At 36.0% G+C, this 23,716-nt stretch overlaps 5 protein-coding genes across 5 annotated transcripts; 3 read left to right on the plus strand and 2 right to left on the minus strand.

Annotated features, from left to right (window-relative positions):
- Positions 1–1,378: 1,378 nt before the first annotated feature.
- On the plus strand, positions 1,379–3,066 carry LOC107627166 (uncharacterized). Its single transcript, XM_016330020.1, has 3 exons — positions 1,379–1,527; positions 1,737–2,332; positions 2,429–3,066. The coding sequence occupies exons 1-3, from the start codon at positions 1,379–1,381 to the stop codon at positions 3,064–3,066; spliced, it is 1,383 nt and encodes a 460-aa protein (XP_016185506.1).
- A 6,415-nt stretch (positions 3,067–9,481) lies between these two features.
- On the plus strand, positions 9,482–10,202 carry LOC148573672 (uncharacterized). Its single transcript, XM_088505815.1, has 2 exons — positions 9,482–9,884; positions 10,045–10,202. Exons 1-2 carry the CDS (start codon positions 9,482–9,484, stop codon positions 10,200–10,202), a joined length of 561 nt encoding a protein of 186 aa, XP_088361941.1.
- Positions 10,203–10,648: 446 nt separating this feature from the next.
- On the minus strand, positions 10,649–11,341 carry LOC148573673 (uncharacterized). Its single transcript, XM_088505816.1, has one exon. The coding sequence runs from the start codon at positions 11,339–11,341 to the stop codon at positions 10,649–10,651; it is 693 nt and encodes a 230-aa protein (XP_088361942.1).
- Positions 11,342–14,259: 2,918 nt separating this feature from the next.
- LOC107625233 (large ribosomal subunit protein uL4) lies at positions 14,260–16,647 on the plus strand. The gene is made up of 2 exons (XM_016327813.3): positions 14,260–15,528; positions 16,338–16,647. The coding sequence occupies exons 1-2, from the start codon at positions 14,422–14,424 to the stop codon at positions 16,449–16,451; spliced, it is 1,221 nt and encodes a 406-aa protein (XP_016183299.1). The 5' UTR covers positions 14,260–14,421; the 3' UTR covers positions 16,452–16,647.
- A 716-nt stretch (positions 16,648–17,363) lies between these two features.
- Positions 17,364–18,395, minus strand: LOC107627165 (uncharacterized). The gene is made up of 2 exons (XM_021116905.1): positions 17,999–18,395; positions 17,364–17,818 (listed from the first exon to the last, which is right to left on the minus strand). Exons 1-2 carry the CDS (start codon positions 18,393–18,395, stop codon positions 17,364–17,366), a joined length of 852 nt encoding a protein of 283 aa, XP_020972564.1.
- Between the last annotated feature and the right edge of the window lie 5,321 nt (positions 18,396–23,716).

Below are 23,716 nucleotides of genomic sequence, written 5' to 3' on the forward strand. Positions count from 1 at the left end.
ATTGGGGAAAAAAAGTTGATGGTGAAGTTTCTATTTTTGTTTAAGTGAGTGGGAAGAATAGATGATAGAGTTCTTTTGAAAGTGTATTATTTTGGTCAGATTTTGTTGCAGACACCTGAAGGAGTAAAATTTGTTTGTGAAGATCCATTAGATGTTGTTATTCCCTTCACAATTTCATTTGAAGAGCTTAAAGGCGTGATTTGTGAGAAGATAGATTCGGAGATGTCAAGAAAAATATCATGTATTTTATACAGATATCATGTACCAGTATTTGGTGGATTCGTCCAATTTCAGACCAAATATGTAACGGACGAAGCAAGTATGCAAGAGATGTTTTCAATGTATATTGAAAGTTGTGCTCAAATTTCGTTCATTGAGTTGTACATTGAATTCGAACAATTTGAGGCCGATCGAAATATTTTACGAGAAGACTACAATAGTGACAGTGAGGAAGAGTTCGAAAGCAATTACGAAGTTGTTGGTGAAGACGGAGATATAGATCCAGCCGATGGCAGTGTGGCTCCGAATGTGACACACGTTGCAAATGCACTTGCGAACGAAGAGCCATTTGAGGAGCCATCTTTTATGCGAGTTTTGGATTTGGAAGCCATGCATGCTCCGGAGTTTCCGGACTATATGAGTGCAGGTACTCGTTTAGCACTTGTAAAAGAGGTTATTTAGACAAGTTCAAAATAAAAAGACTTTAAGTGAATTAGTATTTAGGGTCCAGTATTCATTTAGTTAATATGTTAATTAGGCTTTATTAATAAGTATTTGTTAGAGTATTTACGAAGATATTTAGGCGATTGTTACCTATTTTGAGTAATTTAGTTAATTTATATTTATTTAGTTACTTAGTTAATTAGGATTTATTTATTAGTTTAATTATTAATGAGTATTTATTATAGTCTAGATGAAGTTATGTAGGCGGTTAGTATTTATTTTGAGTTATTTAGTTACTTTGTATTTATTTAGCTAATAAGGATTTATTAATGAGCATTTGTTATAGTATTTATTTGTAGTTGTTTAGGTGATTAATAATTATTTTCAGTTATTTGGTTAATTTGTATTTATTTAGTTATTTAGTTAATTAGGGTATTATAACTAATTGTTTATTATAGTATTTATGAAGTTATCTGGAAGATAAGTATTTATTTTTTAGTTATTGAGCATAATTTGTTTTAATGTGTTTGTATTTTTATATAATTGAGATTTAGATAATAACGTAATGTAAACTTTAGCTATATCATTATTGATGATGTGAGTGATGATTTAATATTTAATTTTGGTCATTAAACAATCATGTATTAAATACTTATGGTATGGCTGCCTTCCTGGTAGAAGTTCCTTTTGTCGCAGATGGTGAGTTCACCGTGGGATGGAATTCAGTTCCAGGGAAGCTGTTATTAAGGCGATGAAGGAGTATACCCTCCGAAGATCTGTAGACTGCCGTGTGTATAAGTCGGAGCCGTTGACATTTATGCGAAGTGTACACAGTACGGGTCAGGGTGTGATTGGCTTATTAGAGTTAGCATGATCAGCAGAAAGTACTGTTGGGTTATTAGGAGGTACAACGGTAGTCACACTTGTACCAGAGCAACCATTTCTCAGGATCATTCGAAGCTGGATTCAAATACGATTGCCAAAGCCATAAAGCCATTGGTTGAGGCTGACCCCTCTTTAAAGGTAAAATTAGTTATTGCAGAAGTATAGTCGAAGTTCAACTACACCGTCAGCTATCGAAAAGCATGGTTGGCAAAGCAGAAGTCCGTTGAGAAGATATTTGGAGGTTGGGAAGCATCCTACGAAGCGTTGCCTATATGGTTCGAGGCCATGTGTCATAAGGAACCATCAGCTGTTGTACATTGTGAGACTATGCCTGCATATCAAGGGGATGATTTGGTAACTGATATCCAGGTATTGCATCGAGTCTTTTGGAGCTATTACCTATGCATTAGAGCATTCAGACACTGTAAGCCAGTTGTCCAGGTGGACGAGACTCACTTGTACGAAAAGTACAAGGGTTGCTTGTTAGTGGCCGTTTCGCAGGATGGTAACAATAATATCGTCCCGATTGCATTTGCTATTGTCGAGGGAGAGACCTCTGATGCTTGGCACTTCTTCCTTAGTAACCTGCGTCAACATGTTGTGACTCGAAATGATGTGGGGCTTATATCGGACCGACATGAGTCCATAAATGTAGATGTGGAACGTAGTCACGGAGCTTGGTCACCTCCTAGAGCTTTCCACATGTTTTACATCAGGCATATAGAATCGAACTTTCTGAGAAAATTCAAGGCACCCTATCTGCAAAAGCTAGTCGTCAATATAGGTAACATTGATTCCTTCAAAGTTTGTTATTAATGAAACTGCGAACATTCTATACGTCCTGAAACTTATTTGTTGTTTGGTACCTGATATTGTTTAGGATATTCGCGGACGGTTCGTGAGTATGAAGTGCGTTACCAGCGTTTACGAGAGCGGGGCGAGGCGTACACTAACTGGTTAAACCGTATTCCCCGTGAACAGTATGCGTTGGCCTTTGACGGTGGCTACCGATGGGGTCACATGACGACTAATCTAATGGAATGCATCAACTCAGTCTTGAAGGGTGCACGCAATCTCCCCATCACTGCACTTGTGAAAGCAACGTTCTACAGACTTAATGAGTTGTACACACGGAAAAGAGCAAAAGCAGAGGCGAGGATTAATGCAGGCCATGTTTTTACGGAGCATGTGACCTCCAAAATTCATGCAAATCAACTTGCATCAGGAAACATTCAGGTTAATTATTTTGACAGGCAGAATGAGGTATTTGAAGTGTGTGAGATGCCAAGTGGAGTGGAGTATACTATTGACCTCCGTCGTCAGAGATGTGACTGTGGTGAGTTCCAGGTGGATCGGATTCCTTGTCGGCATGTGTTTGCATGTTGTGCAAATCAACGACTAGATTGGCAGGTGTATGTGCATGACGTTTATAAGATGGACCAAGTCAGATGCGTTTATCGGGCTAGGTTTAGGCCATTAGGGAATCCTACTACGTGGCCTTCTTACAATGGTCCCTGATTCGTACCGAACCCGTACCTGAGACACGTTTCCAAAGGTCGGCCCAGGATGACGCGCTTCTTGAATGAGATGGACACACGTATGTTACGCCGTCCGAGGCGATGTAGGCAACATGGAGTTGAGGGACACAGTCGTAGTAGATGCCGTCAGGGAGGTCCTCCAGGTACCGACTATAATGCCCAGTAGATGTATATGATATTTGAAGCATTGTAACCTATGTCAATGCCTTGTATGATAAATGAATCATTGCTACCTGTGTCATTGTACTTTATGGTAATTGAACCATCGTAACCTGTGTTAGTGTACTTTATGATGTATGAACCGGTGTAATGCCAGTCACTGGAAGGCCTTCGGTCGAAAGACCAAAGATCATAGTCACATCTTCCAGTGACACGGCACATTCACCAATTGGAAGGTGGAATGTATGTGTGTCTGGGTGCCACCTTTCCACTAAAGCATTTACCAGTGCTTTCTGGCATTGAACTACTCCAATCTAACTAACATGGTAAAACCCAGTTGATCGTAAATGCTCCTCCACTCTCTCATCGTACCGATTCGGAGGGACAGGGTGATCACATGTTATCATCCGTGAGGCCTACAAAAGCATAGCAAAAGCACGATTCAAATTACACAACTATCATACATATTTTAAAAAGCTAATTAAAAAATATAATTATATTGAATCCGATTTACTAAGTAATAACATTTTCATCTCTAATTTTAATTAATGTACATAGAGCCTATATCTAAGTTGTTGCAGATAATAATTACTAATACATAGTTTCACTTTCTATGTAACTAATAATGTTCTAATGTAATAATAATAAAACCTCAACTAAAATAACATACTTCTATACATTAAAAGGCTAACGGGAAACAACTTATTACTACCAAAACCGCAAATAAATTATACTTTACAAATCCTAATTTACTATTTGAAATTATCAACATTGTTCCAGAAAAATATACACCAAAAGTATCCTAAAATTATAATTTTTATAATTAATTATAACAGTTACTTAATTAATTATTAAATCTAAAACTATTATAAAAATTATAAACAAATCATTTTTAATACTAATCTATTATATTGGATAAACGTCTAAACAACAATTACTTATTTTTAAACACACATGTTGCTAACCATTATTTAAACATATAACCATAAATTCTTAAAATTAAGCATAACAGTTAACTTCTTAACTCTAATTACAAAAATTATTACAAAAATTTATAAACAAGAATTAATTATATTTAGACCCACTTATCTAACTATTATTTAAATACATATTTCTAAATTTTTGAATTAAATTGCAACAGTTAACAACTATAATTTCTAATATTATTACAAAAATTTCTAATATTAATTTTTTTATTTCTAATATGTTATTAAAAAAGAATCTAAACAACAACTAGCCACATTTAAACATATATATATATATATATATATATATATATATATATATATATCCTAACTATTATTTAAACATATATTCCTAAATTTCTACAAATAACCATCACTTCTAAAATTATTCCAAAATTTTTTAAAAACTATTTTTTTTTATAATTTATTATATTACAAATTACTCTGAACAAGATGGAACTACTACACTTACATACATACACCTTATTTATTTAAACATTTATTTTTAAATTTCTATCAATAAATCTATACACTAATTCATATATATGTTCTTCAGATAAACTCCTAATAACAACCATAAACTACTACACTTACACCTTATTTATTTAAATATTTATTTTTAAATTTCTATCAATAAATCTATACACTAATTCATATATATGTTCTTTAGATCAACTCCTAACAACCATAAATATCCTAACAACTAACCATAAATATAACTAAATTTAAAAATAAAAAATAAAAAATCTGCAAAAAATAAATAAGATTTAAAAAAAAACTTACAAAATCAGAGTAGCTCAAATATTTTACAATGTAGAGTTCCGGACGATCAACATTTCTAGGTTTTGATTTTTTTGACATTTTAGCTTTTTTTCCTCACACAGCAGAAGCCCAGAACGTTGAGGGAGGAAGAAGATGGAGTTGTGTGTGTTGGGTGGGGAAGGAAAGGAAAGTGAACTCGGTTGGTACGCATGTAACACTTGGTTTGGTTGTGTTAAAGGGGCACCGTTTGTGGGGAGCAAGCATTCAGCGACGCGTGGCTTGGCTATACACAACTCGGATGGTCCGCGTTTGGACATGGAAATCGGAGGGTCCGAGTTCCCCTCTCCTACTCGCACGGTCCGATTTCTTTCTCCACTGACACCACAGAAAAGTAAAGCTCCCCCCTCCTCCATAACTGAGTTCAACTCGTATTTGCCCTCCATATAGAAATTAAAAAGCGTCGCAACAGACTTGGTCTATTTTTGAAGGCAGTGATCAATCCAAAAAAATTTGATAGTGGAGACAAAATTTATATAACATGATAATAATTTTTATAATAAAAATAATATATATATATATATATATATATATATATATAAAATTAAATATTAATTTTTTTATTAACCATTATGTATTTGTGTATAAATACATTATTGTTTAACTTATTTTTAATGTATATTTTGTATTTTAATATGTATTTTATATAGATAGTTATTTTTTATGTACATGTAGCATGATTATTGTTATGATTATATTTTATTATTATAAAATACGATTAGCCTTCAAAATATCTAATATACCAATTAAAACACTAAAAATAGTAATTTAAATAATAATATATAATTTAGAATTCTATTGTTTTAGGTTTTATATTTTTAAAAAATTAAGTAAATTTTTTTAACATTACCATCAAAATTTCTCTCTTTCTATATATATTACTAAAAAATTATTTAGAAATTCACTTTCCAACACAATTAGAAGCAGACTCTTATTGATATTTATAGTTAGAAAAGTTATTTTAATTAATGCAATTGTTACGCAAAAATTAAAGCTAATTTCAAAGGAAGATAAATAATACTTTTTTGAATTGGTTTCTAAAAAATAACACTAATTTTGTTTAAATATGAGAATTGTTTATTCTAACGAATATCTAATATGATATCCTTAAATTGACGGTTAAGTACCAAAAGCTGAGTAAAAAATTATTGTGGGGTCAAATTTAATAATCTAATTGGGGCAAATAAATATTATTATCATATACTACTAAAAAAATTTCAAATTGAAGTAGGGGCACTTGCCCCCACAATGCTACACTTCAAACCGTCCCTGCTTGTAGGCGCCACAGCTGATTCAGCCATTTTCGCAAGCATTGCACCTAAATTGGCCACTTTGCAGGTGCCACAGTAGATATCACCAATTCGCAACGCCACCACAGAGTCTCCCACTTCATTGACACCACTCACGGATTGGACTTGCGGCTCCAATTTGCATGTGTCAGAACGCAGTTCCAAAGACTGACACGCCTGGCTCCAATTCATTAGTGGTGCATCTGAAATGGTGACAAAATCTATTTTACAGGAACTTTGTGTGAATTGGCTATGCATACTTTGACAACACTTTTACATGGTGTGTATTTAGGGAATTAAAATATTTTTATATTTATATAAATAAAAAAGCCAAGTTTTGAGTATTTATTTTCATTTTGTTTGTTTTCGTATGAGAAATCAGTTGGCTCAAAAATACGAAGATTAACAGCAAAAAAAGCCAACAAAAAGAGTAATTACCCAAATCAATCTCTAAGGATTTTAAAAGCGGACATTTTAGTCCCCAAAGAAAATTAATACACATCAATCCCTAGTATTTGTCTTTATCAGCCGAATCAGTCCCTATTCCAGTTTCTGGCATGACTCACTAATGGAGACTGCTGAGTTGGCACGTCGCACATGTGCCAGTTAAGTGTCCACGTGTACAAGAAGGAAAAATTAGTCCCTGAGCAATAGTGGAACATATTGTCGTTATGGTGTCCTCTCCCAAACATTGCGTTGCAAATTATAGTTCAAATTCTTCATCCTTGAAGATGAGTTTGTAAACCCTAGTTCATCATAAGCTCTATTGTAAACCTTAGTTCAACTACAACAGCGACCAGAAAAGGAAGTCTTCTTCATCGAATCGCCAAGGAGAAAGACGCGGTGGATCTAGTTGTAGTGGTCTCAGAACAATTACTTATAATCAAGAAAACCACTATCTTATAACCCTAAACTACTCTATTGTGATAATTTTCCTAAAAGAAACAAACAAAAAATGTTCATCGGCATCTTTAGTAACTATCAAGGAACATACATACAAAACCAAAGAGCCTTTGTAAATTTTGCATTGTGCTCTATATTGCAACACACATTGCAAAATAACATACACTTCAATGCCTCGTGATTTTGAGAGAGTGGGGGTGATAAGAATCTATTCAGAGCACGAAACCACAATGCAGATGAAACTGCCACGCGGAGAGAGCATGAGGGTGCGCGGATGCCACGTGAAGTTGTGGAGGAAGGGAAAGGGCGGTCGTTAGGGATCTACCGAGGACATAGAAGTGGTGGCCGACAGAGACTGCAGCGAAATTGCAGAGACTATAGACTTAAGGGTTGCAGGTCATGGGTGGAAGAGGACACCATGCGTGGTTCTTTGGGTCAAAGAGAAAGCAGGAAGCGATGGATAAGTCCTATGAGAAGATGCAAATGAGGTAGTTGCGGCGGCGGTAGAAGAAGAAGGCCTTCGAGGAGAGGATGCAGTTCCATGAAGATTGAAGAAATGTGATTTTTATTCTCCCACTTTAATGTTATCTTTTGCTCCACACCCAAAACAACGTCGTGTTGCTGATAAGGATGAGACCAATTTGTCCATGAGGGACACTTGTGCACGTTACCAAACACGTTGGATACTAAATGTGCTACATCGGAATTTTTTGACAATCTCAAACAAAGAAATCATGTAAGGGACTTATTTGACCGACGGAGACAAAAACTGAGTATTAATATGTGTATTAATTTTTTTGAGAATTAAAACATCCGCTCTTAAAATATTGAAAATAGATTTGGATAATTATTTAACAAAAAATAATCCTAAATAATTACCGCAAGGGACCCAAAAGACGCTTTTTATTTTGTATATGGAAGCCAGGGTGGTGTTAAACCCGGTTATGGGAAGGAGGGGGGCTGCACATTGGTGTGGTGTCAGGACATGAGAAAATCGGACCGTGCGACATCCAGTTCGCAACGCGGACCGTGCGACATCCACCTCGCAACACGGATGGTCCGTTTTGTGGCTCTCTGGACACGCGTCACGCAAGGCTGCCTCCCCAAACGGTGCCTAATATACCAACATAGTGCATGCAGTAGGGACTCTCACCATCCGATAACTCACTTTCAGCATTCACTCTCAAGCTCAAAACTCCATTCTTCTTCTTCATTCCTCTGTTGGTGGTGGGGTGTGCATGGTGGGAAAAAAAAAAGGAAAATGCCAAAGAAATATAAAATTAAAGATCTTGATCGCCTTGAGCTTCATATTAGACATTATCTCAGTCATTCTGATTATGTAAGTATGTTTAAAATTTTTTTAATTTTTATAATTATAAATATTATTATTAGAAATTTAGTTGTTCTTGTTGTTGTTAGGATCTGAACTTAGAAATATACATAGAATGGTTAGGACTATTTTTTAATTTTTTTTTACTGAAATTTTTTATTATTTTTTTTAAAATTATTGTTGTTAGGATCTTAATTATTATTATTGTTGTTAGACATTGAATCGAAATGTAAATAGGATGATGTTATATTTAGGTAAAACAAACGCAGTATGTTTTTTTTTAATTTGTTTAATTTTTTTAATATATCTATTAGTGTTAGGAAGTGAATATTAATATTTAGAAAATAAATTATAAAATGTAAACCGGATTATTATTAATTTTTTTATACAACGTTTTTTTTTAAATATTTTCTAAATTTTTAGTTATAATTTTTAGGAAATTAAATATTATTGTGGTTGTCAGTAATTGAATGTAGGAATAAAAACTGAATGGTAAGTATTAATTTTTAAAAGTACGTTAGTTTATTTTTGTTAATTATAATTATCATTGTTAGGAAGTTAATTATTATTGTTATTAGAAAATGAATTTAGGAAGATAATGAGAATGATTATTAGTATTTTTTAAAATTTAGACAGTATCCATTGGATACTTACATGTACTGGTACCGATCAAAATTTGGGGACTGCTTGAACTTGTCGAATCTTGTTGTTCAAGAGAATGATGAGGGTAATCAGGATATGGATGAGGGTAATGAGGATATAGATCAGGGTAATGAGGATATGGATGAGGGTAGTTAGGATGCGGATGATGACAACGAGGAACAGGAGCCACAGTCGCCGCCACCACAACCTCCAAATCTGCTTCCACAAGAACAACCTCAGTCCTCAAGCCAGTACGTACCTCAGACACAGTTCACCCCGTCATTTCCAATGCATCAACAATATTTGGGTATATCACAATTTGAAACAGGAGAAGGAGGTTCTTTTAGCCAATTGCTTGGGTTCATGGCTGCAGATGCAGGACAGTCACAATATGGCAATCAGCCTAATTTCATGGCACGTAGGTATTCGTTGGATGCGAGGCTACCGTGCCATACCTCATCGGTTGCTTCTGGAGGGTTCGTGTCTGTTGACTCTAGTAGAAGTGAAGGTGGACGCACAGTTCTTAATAGTCAAAATCCTAACCGTGTTTCCATGGGACCTCTTGAGGAAGATGCTAACACACTCGAGGAGGAGGCCAATGCGTATCTAGTAGATGAACCAGATGACGAGGATGATGATGAGGAGGATGAGATAGAGGAGTTCGATGAGGATGAGGAATCCCGTAATGATGGTATTATGTTGTGTATTTTTGCTTTACATGTTCGATTAGTTATTCATTTTGTGTTCATAAATGGTATCTCCATGTGATTTGAGTAAATGATATGTGGTATCTCTGTTGTGGTGTTTACCTAATGTGCTATATTTAATTGTTTTTATTAAATTGTATGCAGGTCAGGCACACACTCCGGATGACAAAGTCAAAGGTTACAATCTGAGGATTGATCCGTCACGTCGTAGCGCTAATCACTACATTCCATCTGTGTTCAAAAAGGCCACCAAAAAATGTAAGAACTTTGTGAAGGATGTAAAGTGGACAATGAGAAAGTAGTTGTGGTGTAATAAACTTATTTATGTATTAATGGTGTAGACTATGTTTAGAGTACTTTATATGGGTCGGACATCATGTATTAATGACCTGGACTATGGTAACATTGCTTTGTATATTCATAGTATTTATATATTAACGAACTTATTTATGTATTAATGATCTGGACTATGTATTAATGTTTCAAAAATCTTAATATATTACTACGAATATCGTATCAAATTAACTAATTTGGACAATTGAGGATCATATTATATAATACTACAGATAGAGAATAATACTATCTTGTCATAGTTTATAACGCTACATAGACCAGATCATGTTAACTCAGTATGAGAAGTCATGTCAGATTATACAATGTTACATATATCATAATTTGTTAACTCAACTGAACAACTCATGCCATACTATATAATGCTACATATAAAATATCATCTTAGAATGTGAACCTACTGAGCATCTCTGCCAGCATTTGCACCACCTGACTGACGGCATCTGCTACGACTGTGTCCCTCAGCTCCACATAGCCTACATCGCCTAGGTCGACGTAACATTCGCGTGTCCATCTCATTCAAGAAGCGCGTCATTCTGGGGCGACCTTTCGTCACGCGTCTCAGGAATGGATTCGGCATGAACCGAGGTCCGTTGTAAGCAGGCCATGTAGTAGGATTACCTAGTGGCCTAAACCTTGCTCGGTACACCCGCCGAACTTGGTCCATCTTATACACATCATGCACATACACTTGCCAATCCAGTCGCTGGTTGGCACAACATGCGAACACATGTCGACAGGGGATCCGATCCACCTGGAACTTACCACAGTCACATCGAAGGCCACGTAGGTCGACTGGAAACTCCAGTCCACTTGGCATCTCACGCACCTCAAAGACCTCATTCTGCCGGTCAAAACAACTAACCTGTATGTTTCCGGATGCAAGTTGGTTTGCATGCAACTTCGTGGTCACGACATCAGAAAACACATGCCCAGCATTAATCCGGGCTTCCGCCTCTGCTCTTTTTCGGGTGAACAACTCGTTAAGCCTGTAGAATTTGTCTTCACAAGGGCAGTAACGGGGAGATTGCGTGCACCCTTCAATACTGAATTGATACATTCTACTAGATTCGTCGTCATATGCCCTCATCGATATCCACCATCAAAAGCCAACGCGTACTGTTCGTGGGGGATTCGGTTTAACCAGTTAGTGTAGGCCTCGCCCCGTTCTCGTAAACGCTGGTAGCATACTTCATACTCCCGCACCGTCCTCGAATATCCTGTAGAATAAAAAGAAACAAACGAAAAAAAAGAGGTAAACACACTTAATGAAGGTAACTCCATTAGTAAATTAATTAGCTTTACTGAGCGTTACCTATATTGACGACCAGTTTCTGCAAGTACGGCGCCTTGAATTTTCTCAGAAAATTCGACTCTATATACCTGATGCAAAATATATGAAAAGCTCTAGGAGGTGACCAAGCACCGTTACTCCTTTCCACAGCTGCATTTATGGATTCGTGACGGTCGGATATCAGTCCCACACCATCCCGAGTGACAACATGCTGATGAAGGTTACTAAGGAAAAAGTGCCACGCATCAGAAGTCTTTCCCTCCACAATAGCAAACGCAATTGGGACGATATTGTTGTTGCCATCCTGTGAAACTGCCACTAGTAGACAACCTTTGTACTTTCCATACAAGTGAGTCTCATCTACCTGGACAACTGGCTTACAATGTCTGAATGCTCTAATGCAGGGGTAATAACTCCAAAAGACCCGATGCAATACCCGAATATCAGTCACCAGGTCATCGCCTTGATATGCAGGCATAGTCTCAAAATGAACAACAGCTGACAGCTCCTTATGACACATGGCCTCAAACCATATAGGCAAGGCTTCGTATGATACTTCCCAGCCTCCAAATATTTTTTCTACTGCCTTTTACTTAGCCAACCATGCTTTCCGATAACTAATGGTGTAGTTGAACTTCGATTGCACTTCTGCTATAACCGATTTTTACCTTTAGGGCGGGGTCAGCCTCAACCAACGGCTTTATTGCTTCTGCAATTGTGGTCGAATCCAGCTTTGAATGATCCTGAGAAATTGTGGCTCTGGTATATGTGTGACTGCTATTATACCTCCTTATAACCCAACAATACTTCTGGCTGATCATGCTAACTCGGATAAGCTAATCACACCCTGACCCATACTGTATACACTTCGCATAAAATGTCAACGGCTCAGACTCATACACCCGGTAGTCTACACTTCTTCATATGGTATACTCTTTTATTGCCTTAATAACAGCTTCCCTGAAACTGAATTCCATCCCAACGACAAATTCACCATCTGCGACAAAAAGAATTTCTGCCACAAGGACAGCCATACAAAAAATATTTAATACACAAATATTTAAACATCGAAAATAAAGATAAATCAATTTTTACTGCATCAATTATGATATAAATCCAAACTATTTATATTTGACTAATTTACTTATTTACTAACAAATGCGTATTTATTTTCAAGTAATTTACTAACAGATATTAATTTATATTTAACTAATTCACTAGTTTACTATTTCACTAATAAATTCTAATTTATATTAATCTAATTTACTAATTTACTAATAGATACTAATTTATATTTAATTAACTTGCTAAATTAACTCATAAATACTAACTGATATTTAACTAATTTACTAATTTATATATAAATTCTAATTTATATTCAACTAATTCAGTTACTCCTTAAAAATTTTACTTTCTCAAACTTAAATACACAAACAGGTAAACAAAAATAAATACTAATCGAGTATATTTTCACACTTCACTTAGCTAGTTAGTCCAACTATCAAGATAAATTATTAAAAAATTCTAATCCATTTTATAAATACGGAGAATTACGTACCCGCACTGATATAATCCGGAAACTCCGGAACATGCATGGCTTCCAAATCCAAAACTCGCATGAATGATGGCTCCTCAAACGGCACTTCGTTTGCTAGTGTATTTGCCACATCTGACACATCCAGAGCCATAGGTCCGTCACCTTGATCTTCATCTCCATCTGGACCAACAACTTCGTAGTTGCTTTCGAACTCTTCTTCACTTTCACTATTGTAATCTTCCTGTAGAATATTCCGGTCGGCCTCAGATTGCTCAAACTCAACATACAACTCGATGAACGCGAGTTGACTCCGATTTTCAATATACATTGAAAACATCTCTTGCATGCTCGCTTTGTCCGTTACATATTTGGTTTGAAATTGGACGAATCCACCAAACACTTGTATAGGATATCTATATAGAATACAGGCTATTCTTCTTGCCCTCTCAGAATGAATCTTTTTACATATCACACATTTGAGCTCTTCAAATGAGATTGTGAAAGGAATCACAACATCTAACGAATTTTCACAAACAAATGTTACTCCTTCAGATGTTTGTAATAAAATCTGACCAAAATAATACACCTTCAATAAAACTCTGTCACTCATTACTCTTATTCACATAAACAAGATAAAAAACTTGAAAACTAAATTTTTAGCTATCATGCCAAGTAAGGAAGAAACAGAGAAACAAAAAATCAGAAGAAAGAATCGTTGAAGAAGGAGAAGAAAATGCGAGTAGGTCCTCACCACCATTCAGATACTTTTATTTAAAGTCAACAACAAATCGGACCCTACGATTAGATTTACTTCATTCAAAAAAATTATAGAATAATAAAATCGCACCCTCCGATTTCATAAACCGAATTCATAAAAAAACTACACCCTACTAGCAATTCGGAGGGTCCGATTAGCACCTTCAGAAAATACAAAATTCCATCCTCTCCAAATCGGACCCACCGATTTGTTTAGCCAAATTTAAAACTCAAACAAGTCGCACGGTCTGAGTTCATGGGCCTGACACTAAGAAAAAAACCTGTCCCACGGAATGGTATGAAACCCCATAATTCTATGTCCGGAAAAGACACGCACAACCCTTCCATATAAAAAAAAATTGAACCCCCAAAAGAGACGCGGCCCAAACCATCAAACCAAACCTAAAACACCAACAGTGCAAAACACAATCGCACACATAGACACAGGAAAAGAAAATGAGATGTCCTTTTTGCAGAGACACACTATAAATTCATTCTTAACTAAATTCTCTCACTCTCACCCTAAAGAAAAACCCTAATTCACTTCCCCCCACCCTACTCTTTCTCCCCCATTTCCCTAACCATGGCCGCAGCAGCAGCTAGACCCCTTGTCACCGTCCAACCCTTGGATGGCGACATGGCCACCGATGCCCAACCAACTGTCCCACTTCCCGATGTCATGAAGGCCGCCATTCGCCCTGACATCGTCACATTCGTCCACGACAACATTTCCAAGAACTCCCGCCAGCCCTACGCCGTCTCCCGCCGCGCCGGCCACCAGACCTCCGCCGAGTCCTGGGGAACCGGGCGTGCTGTCTCCCGTATTCCCCGTGTTCCCGGCGGCGGAACTCACCGCGCTGGCCAGGGAGCTTTCGGAAACATGTGCCGCGGCGGGCGCATGTTTGCCCCTACCAAGATCTGGCGCCGCTGGCACCGCAAGATCAACGTCAACCAGAAGCGGTACGCCGTCGTTTCCGCCATCGCTGCCTCTGCCATTCCCTCACTAGTCGTCGCACGCGGCCACCGCATTGACACCGTGCCGGAGCTCCCTCTCGTCGTCTCAGATGCCGCGGAAGCCGTTGAAAAGACAAAGGAAGCGATCAACGTCTTGAAATCCATCGGAGCTTATTCCGACGCTGAGAAGGCAAAGGACAGCCACGCAATTCGCCCTGGGAAGGGGAAAATGCGTAACCGCCGATACATTTCAAGAAAGGGACCTCTGATTGTGTACGGAACCGAAGGAGCTAAGGCTGTTAAGGCGTTCCGGAACATTCCTGGCGTCGAAGTTGTGAACGTTGAGAGACTGAATTTATTGAAATTGGCGCCTGGTGGACACCTTGGCAGGTTTGTGATATGGACTAAGTCGGCATTCGAGAAGCTTGATTCGATTTATGGTTCGTTTGAGAAGCCGTCTGAGAAGAAGAAGGGGTACTTGCTTCCTAGGGCGAAGATGGTGAATGCAGATTTGGCTAGGATTATTAACTCTGATGAGGTGCAGAGTGTTGTAAGGCCGATCAAGAAGGAGGTTAAGAGGGCTACATTGAAGAAGAACCCTCTGAAGAACCTGAATGTCATGTTGAGGTTGAACCCTTATGCTAAGGCTGCTAAGAGGATGGCACTTCTTGCAGAGGCGCAACGCGTTAAGGCCAAGAAGGAGAAGCTTGACCAGAAGAGGAAGACTGTTTCCAAGGTATGTGAATTTCAACTATGCAGCACTTGTCATTTTTATGAATTTAGTATGTAGCATTGTGTGATATTGTGATAGTGTGGATTTGGTTTGAAAATGGTGTGTATATTGTTATATTTTGAGATTATGCATTTTGTGATATATCTAGTTGTTTTGCAGTGCTTTAGGGTTCCAATTTCTTTTAAAAAAAATTATTATTGATTGTAGATTCGTGTAGAATATGGGTTTATTGTGGTTTCAGATTTGCTATATTGATTCTGTGATTCGGTGTGGCTTGGACTAACAGCTATAAATTGTTATTTCTGTTGTTGATTTAATTGTATTAATGTTCGTGCTGATCATATTCTTTTTAGAGCTTTTCTGGCTGCAATTTACTGGTCGAACGTGATTTTTATGTTCTTTATGGCGGGTGCATCTTAGTTTGTGCGGGGGATTGTGAATAATGTTCCATGGTTTCGTCAAATAGCTTAAATTATGTGCTTAAATTATGTGCATGTGTTGTAAATGGTAATTGTTAGTTGATTCAAATTGTTCTTTGATAATTGCAATGTGCTTGTGTTTTTACTCAGCTACATATGTATTTGTGTTAGATGAGAACAATGATGAATCTTAGGCCATAGAATACCAAATCAAATCAGCATGAATTTAAATATAACTATGGCATTCAAGTTCTCCTATTTGTGGCAACATGAATTTCTTTTGTATAATGTCTCTTTGGTAATTGAATGCCTTTGCTCATGTTGTTGGTTGATAGATTGCCTTAAACTTTGGTAATTGTTTAATTGCATCTTTTTTGTGTCTGTGATTGTTAGGAGGAAGCTTCTGCCATCAGGGCCGCTGGAAAGGCATGGTATCAAACTATGGTTTCAGATTCTGATTACACTGAGTTTGATAACTTCTCTAAGTGGTTGGGTGTTTCACAGTGAGGTTTACCGAGAGTTACTTAGTTTCTTGTCTAGATATTTTGTTCTTGTACTCTGTTATGATAAAAAAGATTTTTGGTTTTTATTTTTGCGGGTTATTTATATCATAATCTTATGCAAAGACAAGATCGAAATTTTTTTTGAAGTATTGCAGTCCAAACTCTGGCATCTTCAGTGGCATGTTTATCCTTGTTTGCTATACGCGTTTGTTAACTAGTTTGTTTGGTTAAATTTTTGCTACCAAAGGGAATGAGAGTTCCCATAACTGAAAAAGTTGTTTCTAACATTCGGTCAAGTGTTTCGAGAAGTTGAACTGTTTTCCTAATACAAAAGATTTACAAAGGTCAATGTGCCAAGTCAAAACTTGTAAGATAGTTTCTTTTGTTTGTAGTTAATGTGTTTCTCGAATTACCTTTGGAATTGTCTGCATCAAGGATGGTGTGCTATTGTAGATTTATGGAATTTGAATTTATCGGTTGATTAGATTTGAAGATCCTCTGTCCAAATACCTCAATTATTTCTGATGCAATAGTACGCCTGCTTAAATTCGCTTAAATTCTATCTAAGCGTAATTCTCTTTTTTTTCTATTAGGAGAAACTAATTTTAGTCTCTGATGTGGTCTTATTTAATTAATTGATTAAAATACTTAAAAGTAATGTAATTATTTTTTTCAATAATATTATTTAAATTTATAAATTTAAAAATAATTCACTATTAAAAAATATTAATATTAAAAAAATTCATATGTAACAATAATACACAATATATAATTCGGGATTACACTAATTTGTAAAATTATTTAATACAAAGAAAATCATAATTAAGCTCTATACATTGTGAAATTGCCATATGTGTTCAATCAAGTCTTCTTTCAATTGTCTATGCTGCTGCCTATTTTGAAGTTGGACATTTCTTTAGAGAAATTGAAGGTATGGTGCAAAATCTTCCTCTCCCAATTGAGGTTGTGATAAGTCATTTTCGACATCGTCATACTCTAAGCCTTGAGCAAAATTTCCTACATAAGTGTCTCTTTCATCGTCAATAATCATATTATGTAATATAATACAAGCTCTCATTATGTTGGCAAGCTTCTTCTTTTCCCAAAAGCGAGCTGGACCACGTATAATTGCAAAGCGTGCTTGCAACACTTCGAATGCTCGCTCCACATCTTTTCTTTGCCCTTGTTGATATTGTGCAAATAACTTGCGTTTCTCCCCTTGTAGCTTTGAAATTGATTTGACAAATGTGGCCCATTCAGGATAAATATCATCTGCTAAATAGTATCCCATAGTATAATTATTACCATTAATAGTATAATTTACTTTCGGAGCATGGTCATTTAGAATATCATCGAACACTGGAGAACGATCTAACACATTGATATCGTTATTTGAACTAGAAACTCCAAAGAACGCATGCCATATCTAAAGGTCTGAAGATGCTACAACCTCAAGTACTATGGTTGCAACCCCACGATAACCACTCATGTACATACATTTCCACGCCTTTGGACAATTTTTTTATTGCCAATGCATGCAGTCAATGTTACCCAACATGCCAGGAAAGCCACAACCCTCCGCCATTTGTAGCAGGCGTCGTACATCAATTGGATTTGTTTTTCGTAAGTATTCATCCTCGAACATCGAAATGACACCTTCAACAAATTTTTCCAAGCATTCAATTGTAGTGCTCTCGTCTATGCGCACATAATCATCAACAGCATCAGCTGCTACGCCATATGCTAACATCCATATCGCAGTGGTGCATTTTTGGAGTGGTGACAAGCCTCTTCTTCTAGTTGCATTAACCCTCTGTTGGAAATACGGATAGACGTTTGAGAGAGCGTCTACTATCCATCGAAAAATGTCAGCATTATACACCGGTTCATCTGCAAAGTAATCTTGGAAAAGGCGATCATGTCCTCTTCTCGATCTCCGTTGATCCATCTACGAGAAGTTGGGATAGAGCATCTATCGATATCTTCTTCTGAATCTTCGAATAAACACTCATCGATCCAATTATCTATGAGTGTGTTATCTTGTCGTCTTCTTTTGCCATACAAAACCTCATTAAACATATCATCAAAATTTCTAACCATATCTTGAAATGTAATTTTTAGTACTCTTTCGAGGTGAGAAACAAGAGTTGAAATGGAGTTGCAGAGTCATTGATAGTTGATATTTATAAGTGTGTCTGCAGCAAGTACCTACTTCTCAATGGCTAGTTTTACAACGGCTACTTAACGGATAGTTTTGCAACGGCTACTTAACGTTCACTTTTATGAACAATAACGACACAATAATATTGACTAATTTGAAAAGTTACATCAGAAATGAATAAAACAAACTACATCACATACTAGTAATACGCAATAAAAATAAGAACATACTACGTAACTCTACGAATACAAGGAACTATTAAGTAAACCACTTCGCGATTATTTTCTCACATGCAATCTCATGAAGAGCTCGTCGTTTTTCACTCATTGTAGACGTGTCATCATTAAGTATTTGCATATCCATTTCCCTTTCCCTTTCCTTAGCCATCCTTTCCATTTCCCTTTCTTTTGCATTTATCTCCATTTCTTTAATATACCTCTGAGTTTATAATTCTTGTTCTTTCATTTTCGCTTGAATTTGTAACTCCTTCTCCTTCATTGCCATAATCTTTGTTCTATGTGCCCTCTCCTCCTCTCTTTCTTTTTCCCTATCCATTAGTTCTTTTTCTCTAACATTCTTAATATCTTCCATGAGAGATAATTTTTTAACAATTGATGATTTCTTTTCGCTAAGATCTTCAGACATTTGTGCTTTTCTCTTACCTTTTTGCTTGCTCTTCTTTGATCCTTGTGGGCAAACGGGAGAGTCCACACCGGGTTCATCTGCCAACAGTGTATATGGGTTTGATGAGGATGAGTATGCTCCAGTTGCACTAACCTTGGTTCTCTTTGAGCCTCCACTCTATGTAGGTAGTTGGCTTCTCCATTTTTGCTCCAAACGAAGCATGTTCCAATGCCTCTCAAAAGTGAATTTTTGACCATAATTCGTGGAATAAAGTTTATAGGCCAACTCCTTTATATCATCAGCGTTCGAACCACTCCTTATGTTTCGACTAGCTTGATCGTAGCAACCAGCAAATTATGCAACAGCCTTGTTGATCTTATACCATCGTTTCTTACATGAAACTACCCCCTTGTCATGTTGGAGCAAAATTCTACACAGTACCTGTGAATTCGACTCCAAAATGTTTTCCCCTTTTGATCGGTACCAATTATAGGGTCAGTTGAAATATTTAACCATGCACTGATCAGCATCTCATCCTCTTTTCAATGCCAGTGTTGAATACTATCTTGCCTCCAATCTTCAATATCATCATCATTGAGGTCGATAACATCTAATCCACGAGGGTTGGCAAAATTTGAATATTGCGAATTTGGACTAGATTGTATCGAAATCTGAGAGGATGGGTTAGAAGAGCCACCAACACTAGATGAATTATGTCTTGATGCACTGAATTGAGTTGAAAACGGCAAAGATGTTGGAGTAACATTTCCGATAAAGAGGTTAAATATGGATGAAAATGGAAAATGTGGTGTTTGTAAATTTTGATTTTGTGGTTGGAATATAGGAAATTGATTATTATAAAGAGCTTGAAAATTAAAATTAGGAAGATTTTTTGGATTTGGATTTTGAAATATATTTGGTAGTGTGAAGTTTTGATTTGGAACTTGAGAGTTTGAGGTTTGAGATTGTTGGGTATTTGGAGTTTGAGAAAAGTTTTGTAAATAATTGAAAAAAGAGTTGAGTTGGTTTGGATCCATTTTTTCGAACAAAACATAATATCAGTAGAACTTTGATTTTGTAAACTTGGAAGAAGTTGAAGATTTAAAGAAAGTGTGAGAATAGAATTGTATGTAAGTGGTATATATAGAGTAATAAGATATTAATTTATTAAGAATAACTGTAACATAGTAACGGCTAATTTCCAACGGCTAATTTTGCAACGGCTAATTTTAATAATGTGGTTAGCATTTTAAATTTTAAAAATAAAAATAACCAACCCAACCAAAAATTATTTTGTAAGGTGTAAAAATTAAATTTATTTTTTAATATAAGTAAATTTAATTAATTATAATTTAATATAATAATATAAATAATATTCAATATTAATGATGACATAAATAATTAATATAAATCATTAATTAAATAGAAATTTAATTATTTAATCTAATTAATTATTATAATTATTAATAAATTAATTATGATTTAATTATTTAATTAATTATTATTTAAATAATTAATATAAATTATTAATTAAATAGAGATATAATTGTTTAATATAATTATTTAATTATTTTATATTTTATATAATTATTTATTTTTTTTTGACAAGTTATTATTGGTTAATATGAGTCCCTCTGAATGGGGATTCTCTCTTCTTAAACTATGTGCAGGGACTCCATCTCTCTATGCTCCAACAGTAGGTTCCTCCATATGTCAGAAAAAGTTGAATGAGAACCCAGCCGTTGGAGGTGCTCTAAAACGCTACATGTTTAAATTTAGAGTAAAGTGATAATTAGATTTTTAAGGATTTTGATTTCGGATTAATTAGTCCTTGAAGAAAAAAAATACCAATTAGATCCTTCATAATAGCAAATGGTAGACATGTATATCTTTCATCCACAAATAATGTGAAACGAAATGAAGTTGTCTATGTATTTTGTTATCTACAATGGTGGATATTATATTGTTGTTACATGAATATCGAAATGATGTAGTTTTGGACTGGAAAATATTATTATCTTGAGTTTCTATCTGACCTTTATCAACTACTTTTTATTTATTACGAATCCTACTAAAACAGATGAAGTTTTGTTCCAAAAGTTGTTATCTACATGATGATCTCATAATAGACACGACATAGTAATTAATGGTACATATAAGCACCACCACTAAGTTTTATGTGACAAACTGATAGAAGGATATAACGTATCCATCGTTTGCCATCCTAGAAGGCCAAATTGGTATTTTTTTTCTTCAAGGACTAATTAGTCTGAGGTCAAATTCTTTAGGTACATGTAGGAGATAATACTCAAATTGACTCTTGAAATGAGAAAGTATAGGAAGTCAACTATACCATTAGCTAACTTGAACAACTTTTAAAAAAATAGGATTTTAAATTTTTTAAAAATAGGATTATAAATAATTAGGATTAATGCTACAAAATTAGGATTATCGTAATGTAACTTTCCATTGAATATCATCGCATAACCGCTTCGTAACATGAAGCGCTCTCTCATCGGATCGCCGGTCCCTCAAGCTCAATTGCCTATGGCGCTGCTTCTGTGACCTTCGTCACAACTCCTTTGAGCCATGTCGCGCTGACCTGCATGGAATCCTCATCGCCGCGAGTGGCGCGTTCAGATCCTTGACGTCTTGGTGCGAGTTCCCGCAGTCTGAGATCGCTGCGGAATGCGCTAGACCACGCTACAGTCTTCCCTGCATTAATTCCTCATCACTGCGACGCGCAGCTCTTCGTGCAACGAATCCTGGACGCGATCGGTCCCTCCCTGTTGAGCGCCTCTGGGTGTGCCGCCAATCTTCCTGCCAGCATCGTTGTCGACGCTCCAGGCCGTCGCACGAAGCAGTCATGATTGCAAGGGCTCCATAGACAAGGTAACGCCCCTTGTGTGCATTTGTTTTTTTTTTTTTTGGAATTTGTTTGTTTACCTTTTTTTTGGATGTTTCGTTTCGAGTAAATGGGTGATTACTTTTATGTGGGTTGCTGGATGTTTCTTTCATAGGTTTTAGGATGTTTCTTTTTGGGGGATGCGGTCCCTTTTTTTTTTGAATTTATTTCTTTAATTATTTTTTTGGATGTTTCTTTCTGAGTAAATGGATGGTTTCTTTTATTTGGGGTTGAGATTTGGGGGGGGGGGGGAGGGTGCGGTGGCGCGCGACGGAGGCTTGTTCTTGGGGGCGCTCAAGAGGATTTACAGATGAGCACACAATGTTGCGAGAGGTAGAAGAAGGAGGTGGAATTGAAAGACGACGAAAATTGCTTTTTTTGAAATTTAAAAGTTTTCTGAAATCTAAAATGTTGGCTGGTAGCCTGGTTGGTTACCTAGCAAAGTTCAATAAATTTTAAATTCGTCCTTGGAATATGAATTATCTCAATTTGGACTTTTAAGTTTTTACTTCGTAACTCATGTTAGCTTCTCAAATCATTTTTGTTGAATTTGGATCCTCTAAATTTTAGTTTTTAACTTTAGAAGATAAAGTGAGATCTCTCACCATTGGATATTTTTTCTCTCATGTTTTCTCTTGATCCCACCTATGAAATAAATAGTGATAGATCATACTTTACCCTCTAAAATAAAATTCAAAATTTAAAAGATCTAAATCCATTTTTGTTAATGTCATGCTGATGTGGCATGTTGATATAGTGTCACATGTTAGAATAACATTTGGTCATGTGGAATGAAGGGATGATATGTATTAGTGACATGTGGCATGCTTAGATGGATGGTAGTCTCATGAATCATAATTAAATTTGTCTTTGTGAGTTATGTGACTTGTGTTGAGAGGATTCAAAAAGGTCCTTTGAGCGCCTATATCTTATGTTATAATAGATTCGAACACTTGCCCCGGATTAACTTCCGAATCATAATTGTTCTAGTGAATAACTAAAGAAAAAAATTGGAATAGATGGGATATGGTTCCGAAAGATGAACTGGACAGTTCTAATAAGATTTCATTCTTGAAAAAAAATCTGATAGACTTATTTGAGGGAGGGTCCCATTGGCATGCATTTCCATAGAATTAATCAAAATGTCAAAAGTATAACACGTCTTCTTATTGACACTACTCATTTTGATACTAAAAAGCCTTCTCCTTTTTATCCTCATGAATCCACCAATACTATGCTTTTTTCTATGTTTATATTAGTATTATTTACTTTGTTGAGTAATAGGAATCTCTTAGCCAAGAAGGAACAAATTTGGATATATTATCCAAATTGTTAATCCCTTTTATAGACCTGTTGCATCAAAATTTTCCAAATTCTTTCGATTGGTTTGAACTTTTAACAAATGTAACTTTTTCGGTGAGATGGATTCATTTTTCAATTGATTGGACAATAATGAAAGAAGGAATTACAAGTAATCCATGTCGATCTCTAAAGTGCGTATTGATATATCAATTCAATAAATATATCTATTTATATAATTGAATAATAATAAAAATAATGGATATATGATACGTCTCTG

The sequence above is a fragment of the Arachis ipaensis genome, chromosome B2 (genome assembly GCF_059453495.1).
Source record: "Arachis ipaensis isolate K30076 ecotype BB chromosome B2, ASM5945349v1, whole genome shotgun sequence".
NCBI lineage: Eukaryota > Viridiplantae > Streptophyta > Magnoliopsida > Fabales > Fabaceae > Arachis > Arachis ipaensis.

Bases quoted from the DNA above. Each gene is read 5' to 3' on its own strand.
- LOC107627166 (XM_016330020.1), top strand. From the start codon at position 1,379: ATGGAATTCAGTTCCAGGGAAGCTGTTATTAAGGCGATGAAGGAGTAT. The intron at 1,528-1,736 runs GTTAGCATGATC...CTACACCGTCAG, and splicing joins GGTGTGATTGGCTTATTAGA to CTATCGAAAAGCATGGTTGG. The intron at 2,333-2,428 runs GTAACATTGATT...GATATTGTTTAG, and splicing joins AAAGCTAGTCGTCAATATAG to GATATTCGCGGACGGTTCGT.
- LOC148573672 (XM_088505815.1), top strand. From the start codon at position 9,482: ATGCATCAACAATATTTGGGTATATCACAATTTGAAACAGGAGAAGGA. The intron at 9,885-10,044 runs GTATTATGTTGT...AATTGTATGCAG, and splicing joins TGAGGAATCCCGTAATGATG to GTCAGGCACACACTCCGGAT.
- LOC107627165 (XM_021116905.1), bottom strand. From the start codon at position 18,395: ATGGATCAACGGAGATCGAGAAGAGGACATGATCGCCTTTTCCAAGAT. The intron at 17,819-17,998 runs GTAACATTGACT...TCAATGTGTTAG, and splicing joins TGGCTTTCCTGGCATGTTGG to ATCGTTCTCCAGTGTTCGAT.
- LOC148573673 (XM_088505816.1), bottom strand. From the start codon at position 11,341: ATGAGGGCATATGACGACGAATCTAGTAGAATGTATCAATTCAGTATT.
- LOC107625233 (XM_016327813.3), top strand. From the start codon at position 14,422: ATGGCCGCAGCAGCAGCTAGACCCCTTGTCACCGTCCAACCCTTGGAT. The intron at 15,529-16,337 runs GTATGTGAATTT...TGTGATTGTTAG, and splicing joins AGAGGAAGACTGTTTCCAAG to GAGGAAGCTTCTGCCATCAG.